The sequence below is a fragment of the Eurypyga helias genome, unplaced genomic scaffold (genome assembly GCF_000690775.1).
Source record: "Eurypyga helias isolate BGI_N326 unplaced genomic scaffold, ASM69077v1 scaffold30799, whole genome shotgun sequence".
NCBI lineage: Eukaryota > Metazoa > Chordata > Aves > Eurypygiformes > Eurypygidae > Eurypyga > Eurypyga helias.
In genome coordinates, this window is record NW_010270632.1 from 6,722 (window position 1) to 16,003 (window position 9,282).

A 9,282-nucleotide genomic window follows, 5' to 3' on the forward strand; every position below is an offset into this window, starting at 1 on the left:
AGAAAAGATGTGCCAAAAAACATTCTTTGAGGTGTTCCGAAAAGTGATGCTTCTTAGAAACTGTTTTAGTAGTGAGGAAAAATGGGACAGCAACAAGAGAAGACTTGGTTGCTTAAATGCAAACGTCACAGCGGAAACAGGGTGATTCTGTTTTCAAACTCGCAGGGTAATGTCTAAAGCTGCCTTGGGATTGCTGTGAGAACAGACTCGGGTGTGCTAGGTGGCTCCTACACGTTCACGAGGGGGTTCCCATTTAACATTCCACCAGAGCATAGGCTCACACACTGCAAACGCTGCTCTTCTGCAGCAGCGTAGACGTCGCCGATTTATACAAAACTAAAACTAACATATATTCACTTAAAAGTTTGTTTTGCAATGGTTCAGGAAAGTTTTCCACTTGTGCACTCTCACTTAATTCTGAACTCTTAAGATTTTATCACTTCGTTTCTGGTGGTGGCTTTTCACGTGGGGCAATAGATTCGTTTTAACCCTTGCTAACGTCAGGCAGCGTTCCAGGCTTTGCCACAGGAGGTTTCACGGTACCGGGGAGCTGGAACGAACCCCCTTTTACACTGACGTGAGTACAACAGCTCTGAGGCTTTTCCATTTACAGGCCTCAGGCCACTACAGAAGCAACGTGGGGATATCTACAGTTGACACTAATCTTTAAGACGTATTGGTAGAGTAATTGAAGAGCAATTTCAAGGTGTGGGTTAGCTGACAGTGTCTGTCGTTCATACTTTTTATTTTGAATACATGTATCAACAATGCTCAGAATCTCTTAACTAATACAAACTGTAACAGCAACTACTCTTAAAAATCAAGTTTTGCCTCATGTTTACCAGAACTATGTGTATTTAACAGCATGTCCCTAAGTGGGAAACCACCCGACCCATTCACCTATTTAAGTTTTAGAAGCAAAGGCACAACCAAGATTTCTTGGGTTTCACTAAAATATGCAATATCTCAGATTAAGAAAGTGTAACGGAAGAATAAGACCCTACGCAAACATCAGGTGTATAGTCCCATGCTCTGAACCCTTTAAGGCATGAAGTTAACTACCAGGTAAATGTTTAACTGTATGCTGTGATGCTTTCCCTTCCATTGCTATTCACAGATAATTTTGTTCTACTCTCCTTAAGGCACTGACTGGCTTGTTCACAGATATTTCCAAGCACTTTGCACGAGGTGCTTTGATCACAGCACGTTACTAGGTAGAGCATCCTCCTAAAATACAAGTACTGTGCTTTGTTCTGAGGGGTCTTCACAACAGCCACAGCTCTGTTTTCCTCAGATGGACGTACCTCTCTCCCTCTCCGGGAAGCAAGTCAGCAAATACTGCGGCAGGGCCCTAATGCTGCTGCAGATGACAAAGGTGTCAGGGTTGTTCTCGTCATCTACTAAGCTGTCATATGCCTCCGTGACGTCCCCCCCCACCGCCGGTGGCGTGATGTAAGACAGCTTGCCTTTCTTGTATAAGCCTGTTAGTACCTCAGCCTCAAACACGTACATTTTAGAGTCCGTTTCCCACAGACCTGTATCCTTGACGAGGCTTTTTGGATTCCTTTTGAAGTAGATGCCAGCTCCGTATTTTTGTTCTGGAAAAAGAAAGACAAATTTTCAGGAGGAAAAATATCCAGAAGCCTTTAACAGTTGGTTGCCTGGGGGCGGCAGCACGAAGAGACCGCGGCTCGACTCCGGGTGGCGTTTCCTGTTAAAAACAGTAATGCTCAAGTGACTCTAAATGCAGGTAAGAAACAGTTTTTTGTGTAGGAATGCCTTTTTTCCTGATATTAATCCAACCTCAGTAGTCAATCAGTGTTGGTTTTGATTAAAGATGCCAAAGCAAGTCATTACCTGTTGGTGGAGAATATATCCTGTGAAATCCAGTCTGGCACACCGAGCTACAGAAGTTGGCAGGAACCTGCTGGTACAACTTGTGGGTTATTTTGGAGATACCTTGCTTTTCCTCTATTTTTTTTTTCATTTGTTGGAATGCAGCAGATAAAAGAGGATTATGTATCTTTTCAATCTGTAACATAAAGAATAGTGTAGTATAAGCAAACAGAGACCAATATCCATGAAATTCAATGCAGGAACCTTTGCTTTCGCTCATACACACTGACCACGTAGCGGATAAGGTACCTGAAGTGTGCAACTGATCTACAGAAAAAAAATATGCCACTATCCCGTGCCTCTCATTAAAATCAGTGGGAATATATCCCAGTGCACTGATTTTCTAAGACTGAACAGATCCCAGCCTTAGGTGAGAATAAGCTGTGTGGGTGCTTACAGCCTGATCGCGTAAAGAACTGCGAGCGTCCTGTGAGGCGTGGAGAACCTCAGCTCTTGTTGATCAAATCTTTACAGCTCTTGGGGAAAAGAGGATCCATAGATGGGGGCCTTTATGTTAGGTTGTGGCTGTGTGCAGGGTTACACCCCACAAAACTTAGAATGACAGAGTGGTTTGGGTTGGAAGGGACCTTAAAGCCCACCTAGTTCCACCCCCCCTGCCATGGGCAGGGACACCTTCCACTAGACCAGGTTGCTCAAAGCCTCATCCAGCCTGGCCTTGAACACTTCCAGGGATGGGGCATCCACAGCTTCCCCGGGCAACCTGTGCCAGTGCCTCCCCACCCTCTCTGGGAAGAACTTCTTCCCGATGCCCACGGTCAGGGGCTCTGGCTAGGCTGCAGCTCTCCCTGCCATGCCCGACTCCACCAGTGGCCAGGCACAGCCTGTGGCAGAAGGCAGCACCGGGGCCTGCAAGGGCTCCCCACAACCTGCTCATGCCAGGTTTCTGACCGCCCAGCTGAAAACAAGCAGGTGCTGAAGCACGATCAAGCTTCTGCTCTCTCAGAAGACGCTTAACTGAGCTGTGACCAATCCTCAGCACAGTACTGCGTTGAATTCTGATGTAGCTTTTTGCGGAGGCTCAAGGAAGCCTTTACTTGTGCAGATCAAGAATCACTTGCTTTCATCTGGCTGGTACGTGCTGTTGTTTCAGCGCCAAGTACCCTTCTCCTGTGAAACCCATGGCAGTCTGGTTTCCAGTTACCCGCTGTTACTGTGAGCCATGCGGATCCCTCTTTACAGACTCCCGGACTTCTGTCTTGCACAGCCCTGTTGTACTCCCGTTCAGTAAAGCACCGACAGCCGAGCCAGATCCCACCTTCAACATGCTACTAATCGGGTTATACCTCTGAGAAATTCATTCTAACACACCAGTCCCGTTTTTTGCTAGAGTGTGCTATAAAGGAACGTTTGAAGCATGAGATAAGAGACAACACAATTCGGCCAAACGGACTTCTCAGAGTTTAACCACACTTGCCGGGTGACTATCTGCATTGTTTAAAATACTTCTTCTTATGAGTGAAGACTACATCTAAGGATTAGGCTGTTTTGATGGTAATTTTTAAAAGCAATATATTGAAATAGACCATCTGAGGGTTTTAAAGCATATGTTAAACCCATTACTTCAGCTGAGGTTTAGTTTTTCCACAAATACCCTCCTTACCTTGAGAACACAAAGTCCAGCTTTCTCAAACTGTTTCTGTCTGTCTTTAAACTCCTGAAGGTGTGATTCCACTGGTGAAATCTGGATGTACTGAGTGGTATTTGTCTTGTGACTGTGTCCTCCTGCAAGCTGCCCTGCTTCTGGGTAGCCTGGATACAAATAAGGGAGGAGGGATCCAACACTTCAGTTTGGTAGTTTAGTTAAGAACAAAGAATGTTAAATCTTCTCCAGGCTGATACTGAGAGGGACTGCGGTAGACACATATTAATTTTTTCTCTGTTTATTAAAGAAACCAGACAGAGGGGGAACCAAAGAAAAGCAACTTATCTTCTCCATTGCACCTCCCCACCGCCTGGGTCTCTCGTAACGGTGTCTGTGTTGAATGACTACACAAACACGAGGAGAAAGGTGTCACTTGGTGGCTTTTCGTAACGCACCACCTGCGTCAGCGGTTAGGGAAAGTCAAGGACTCCGCAGGCAACCCCTCCCCGTGGGTCCAGCCCTAGGCAGCACATGAGCTCAGCAGAGGGACCTGTCAACGAACTGCAAATTTTGTAAGCCTGCAGCGGGCAGGGTTTAACGAGAAGCTGCCCGGAGGAGCGGTACTGCACGGCCAGCCCCGGGATAAGCTGTGCCTCGCCAGGAATATTGCCAAGGGAGTAACCAAAGCCAACAAATGGCCTTCCAGCGGCTCAGGACAGAAGTGAGGTCGGTAATTAAAGCAGTGCTCGCTATGCATGTGAACCGAATGCACGTCTGCCCGCTCTCAGCAACACACGGACATCTGTTGCTTCGTACTTGACCGTATTTAAGCGCTTCTTTAATTAGTTACTTGCTTACTTTACATACCCATTAAGTACAGCAGTTCCTCTTGTTTGTCTGTGGTCCTCTCCTGCATGCGCAGCAGTAATTTTTCAGCCGCAAGCACTGCATCAATCACAGCATCAGGAGGGCCCTGAAATTCCAGTCTTGCTTTTCCACCTTTCACTTCCTCCGATACACATACACCAGAATGCTGCTCTTGAGACAGTTCCGCAAACTCCTTTTTACCCAGGCTAAAAATGTAGTTGTTTTCAAGAACAGCACGGTGACTTCCCAGGATTTGCACCACGCTTTGGATCCACGATTCTGTCGCTTCCAGTGCTGTAGGTGTGCTCCCGCTAAGCTTAATAGCTGGTTCATTATTTGCAGTCTCTTTTATGCTCTGACTGCCTGACTCTGTACGTGGAAGAAAGACTTTTTTAATACAAGTGCCCTGGAAGAGTGAAGAGCTTTTGAGTGCTGTCCCAAATTCCTATACATAATCCGAGATGTACAGTGCAAGAAACACACTACTCCCCTGGTACGGTCAACAAAATAAGAGATTAGATACCAGGAGGTAAGGTTTCCAGGAAAAAACCCACACACACGTGCAGAATTTATTTACCTTGACTCAGTGACTTCCAACAAGTTAGGCACTGATGATTTTTATGTTTGAAAACCTTACAGGGGTCTGCCCAGTTCCATTCCTACTAAAGTAAGAACACAAAGCGCTGGCGCCTTTTGCCGCCCCCTTCCCCCAAGGCACATCTGCAAATACCGAGCCCTTTTTGAAGGGATGCGATTTCAGATTCTCAGATCTGGAGTGCTCGTTCACTTGAAACGTCCCTTCTGTTTGTTACTTACTCAAATGATCGCTTGTGCTGGAATGTTTCGCTTCTTCCAGTTTGTGTGTTGCTGAAGACAATTTTCTCTGGAAAACCTTGAAAGAGAAAAGTTTAGGAGCAGTTTACAATCTCTCTCATCAAACAGGCATTTGTCTCTTCAAAACCCTGTTAGACAAGGCGTCTACAGCTGTAGTTACACGCCCCCACCAAGTTCTGAAATTACATTAATCACAGAATCACAGCATGGTTTGGGTTGGAAGGGACCTTAAAGACCATCGAGTTCCAACCCCCCTGCCATGGGCAGGGACACCTTCCACTAGACCAGGTTGCTCAAAGCCTCATCCAGCCTGGCCTTGAACACTTCCAGGGAGGGGGCATCCACAGCTTCTCTGGGCAACCTGTTCCAGTGCCTCCCCACCCTCTCCGGGAAGAACTTCTTCCTGATATCTAATCTAAACCTCCCCACTTTCAATTTAAACCCATTACCCCTTGCCCTGTCGCTACAGGCCCTTGTAAAAAGTCCCCCCCAGCTTCCTTGTAGGCCGCAACGGGTGACATTTGTCAGCTTTTCCCAGAATGTTATTCCCAACAATATTGAATACATCCCTGTCCCCTGTTGAAATGGATGAGTGCAGTTAAATGGGAACAAAAGCAAACTGTACGTCTGTAACAGATGGCTACTAAATAGTTAATCACAGTCAGACATTCAGAGGGTGGAATACGGCACGCTGCAGTTGGAATTATCCACCTTCTGTCTGCAGCCCTTCTATCATGTTAGGTCATACACAGGGTTGATGGTGTTTTGCCCTAGGAACTTCTTACCAAAAAAAAAAGACATTTCCTGAGGAGGAATAAGCTTCCTTATTCCTTATTGGGTTAAGGGTAGAGTCTTTCTTATAAATTCACTGACAGTCACGGGAATTTCAGAGCTCCCTCCCCTTGCTATCAGACCATAGGGCGAAGACTTAGTCCTTAGTGAGGATAAAGTAAAGTTTTGTAAAGATTAATCATACCTGCTACTGAGACAAAGAGTTTCTCACAAGTGTCACAAGTAGCATGGAATTCAGATTGTCGGAATCTGTAGCTATCTATGGCAATATTCTTACAGTTTTGAGTTTTCTTTATTGGTAGTTAACAAATCTGTTACCTGATAGCCGTGGTGGTCATCTGGGGAAAGGACAAACTGCACTTCTATCTTCTTCTTAGGGTGTGCCCTGGCAAAATTTAAAACCCCTTCAATCATGATCTCTGCCACTTCATCCATAGACAGCTCTAACGACCAAATCCCTTTTGTTGGAAAAGAAACTGAGGGAGATTGCTTGCTCTGGAGGAAATGCAGGCATCTTGCCACTGCAGTGTTTAATTCCTGCAGGAAAAACAAGGGCTTTAGTCCTCATATCACTCAACATGAAAATCAATCAAACCCCAACTTAACTGATCGTCACCTCACAGAGCCGCGACCTGTGCTGATACTGAAACCAGACAATGTGCAGTACAAAATCACAGGGCAGATTATATCCTTTTGTTACTACGAGATCCTTAAAAGACGAAGGATGTGTAAAATGAGATTTAAGTTCATCCCGAAGAGCTGAACCCGCTTTTTCCATCAGTCCACTTGAAACTGGAACGCACGGCTCGCCAAGCACGGACACAAAATGAGCGACAGCCGTAGTCTGGAAGAGAAGAGGGCAAAGTTTCAGTATACTTCAAGTTTACTATTTGCAAGCTTTGCTCCTATAAAGAACACTCGTTCTAGGAACAATTCCTTTAAAAAAGCCTGACTGCAGCAGCTCAGCTGTTCGAAAGGTTCTCTTACTCCCAAGGGAGGTGCTGGAATACATCAAAGTATTCCATCAAAGTATGCATCAAAGCACCTCGTACGCATACATTGTTTGCAGAAGCCAACAGCGGTCCTAAGGTCATTGGGGTGTATTCAACGGAATTACTGCCGCAGCCATAGAGGCGACCCATACGCACCTCATCAAATGCCAGTTACCAAGAGCAGGAGAGAATACAAGAAGATAAAACACATTATCAGTTACAATACAAGAAGATAAAATACAAAATACAAGACTTTGGAATGTATTTTCCTCACAGCCTTGAAGGCGTGGGGTATCTTTGAGTGCTGTAGAACCAGTTAATAAAATTATCCGCTGTCAACTGTGTGATCCTTTGCTCTCACGTAAAAAACCCCAAACCTCCTATTCAATTAAGACACTGCTTAAAAAAAAAAAAAAAGTTATTAATTTTTAAAAGATAAAATATTTGCCAAAAGCAAATGCCATTCCTGTGACGTCGCTTCCAGTCTCAGGGCTCTGTTGGGTTACTAAGCTGCTACGTTTTGACTGAGCTCCTACATTTTGCTCCTGATTTCCTCGCTGAAAAGTTACACGGATCGATTTTGATGATGCGCTGTTTAAAGGTAAGGTGCACATCACCTCTCTTTTCCAGCTGTTTTGGTGTTTGCTGAATAACTCCAGCAGTGGCACCTTGAGAACAGATTACAGGGAAAAAAAGCAAGGCAAGAAATTAGAGTAGCTTCTAGGGAATGCGTGATAAAATGTGAACTCCTATGATGTTCCAAGAAGAAAAGAAACGTTAACATAGGGATATATTATTATGAACCATCCAATCTTTAGCTGCTTCCTATTATACCGTAGCAGCACATATAAGAAATAAACACGTTCTAATGCTTAACAGGAAGAAGCCCCAAAACAACTCCTTGCTGCTGGAGTTTATTTACCATTTGCAAATTCTCAGCAGACTGAGAACTGTTTAGCAGACCGACACAACACGTCGTCTGAACTCTTGGGCTCCAAAACCTGCAAAGACGGGGAGGCAACTCCACGTTCAACATACAGCGGGACACACCTACCTTCTGCTCTTCCAGCAGTCCTCTTACAAGGCGCAAGCGAATGCCTCCATGTCTGAGGAAAGCTGAAGGCTGGCCTGGGGAAACTGGAAGAGTTTCCCGCAGTGTCCCGGCACCATCCAGAAACTCTTCGCAGGCCTTCTTCATTTCTGCAACTGTAGGCTCATGTATGTTCACCAGGCGGATTTCCCTGAGAGAGCTGGGAGGACTTGCCTCAACAAATTCCTTTATAGCCACTACAATCACTTGAGCACAGAGACTGAGCGGGAAGCCAAAAATACCTGAACTCACTGCTGGGATAGCCACGGACTCGATGGTATTTTCTGGAGCAGTAATGTACTTCAGGACATTCACAATAGCTTCCTGAAGGATGCTACAACATTTATCCCTTTCATACATGGACCACCTTGGACCAACAGCATGAATAATTTTCTTACAAGGAAGCTTCCCTCCACCTGTCACTGCGATCTTGCCAGGTGTGAGCTTCCCATGCCTCTGAATATGAAGATCACTTTGCTGTTGTATTTCTGGCCCTCCAGCTTTCACAAGGGCTAAAGCAAGGCCTCCTTCGTGATGTAGATATTCATTGGCTGCGTTCACCAAAGCATCGGCCTTGTGTCTTGTGAGATCATCCTTACAAACGCAAATGTCAATTCCCTGCTTCAGCTTTTTCCTGTATACTTCACCAGTGCATTTTGTACTCTTGAAGGTCAATGTGCAAGCAAACTTTTTGTAAGTGAGATTATTTAGGCAGTCCTCTCTTTTCTTAAGAGTTTCATAGGCCTCTTTGCTGATGGGGATCATCAAGCTGTGTTCAACCATGACCATGCTTGGCCCTAGGATACAGAATAATATAAAGTGAAATCCAGGACACTACTGTCAAAACACTGATTTTTATATAGTAGTGTGGTTACTAGCTCCCAACTTTATCCTGCTGTCAGTACTTCCTGGTATTTTTTGGCTACTTCCTGGTATTTTTTGGCACTGATCGTTTCTCTTCCCACTTCACAGGCTTAGAAAGCCCAACAAAGCAAAGAAATCAAGGCCTCGAGTGTTGTTCATCGTTCTGTTCAAATTAACCTCCCCATCTAGTAGCTCATTTCCCACCTTTCCTCAAGACTTTCTCTTGCCTTCCAATGCCTTAGGAATCACAGCAGCATGAATTTCAGGAAAGTGAAAAGTTTAAGCACTCTCTGTCAGCATAACCTATTTGGATTGTGAGAAACCGTGTTCTGCTGCCCACTGTC

General features: G+C 45.2%; 1 protein-coding gene across 1 annotated transcript; it reads right to left on the bottom strand.

The window, feature by feature from the left end:
• Positions 1-1,290: 1,290 nt before the first annotated feature.
• On the bottom strand, positions 1,291-8,863 carry PARP9 (poly (ADP-ribose) polymerase family, member 9). Its single transcript, XM_010158531.1, has 8 exons — positions 8,039-8,863; positions 6,609-6,836; positions 6,311-6,529; positions 5,183-5,258; positions 4,367-4,753; positions 3,518-3,666; positions 1,858-2,032; positions 1,291-1,598 (listed from the first exon to the last, which is right to left on the bottom strand). Exons 1-8 carry the CDS (start codon positions 8,861-8,863, stop codon positions 1,291-1,293), a joined length of 2,367 nt encoding a protein of 788 aa, XP_010156833.1.
• Positions 8,864-9,282: the final 419 nt, after the last annotated feature.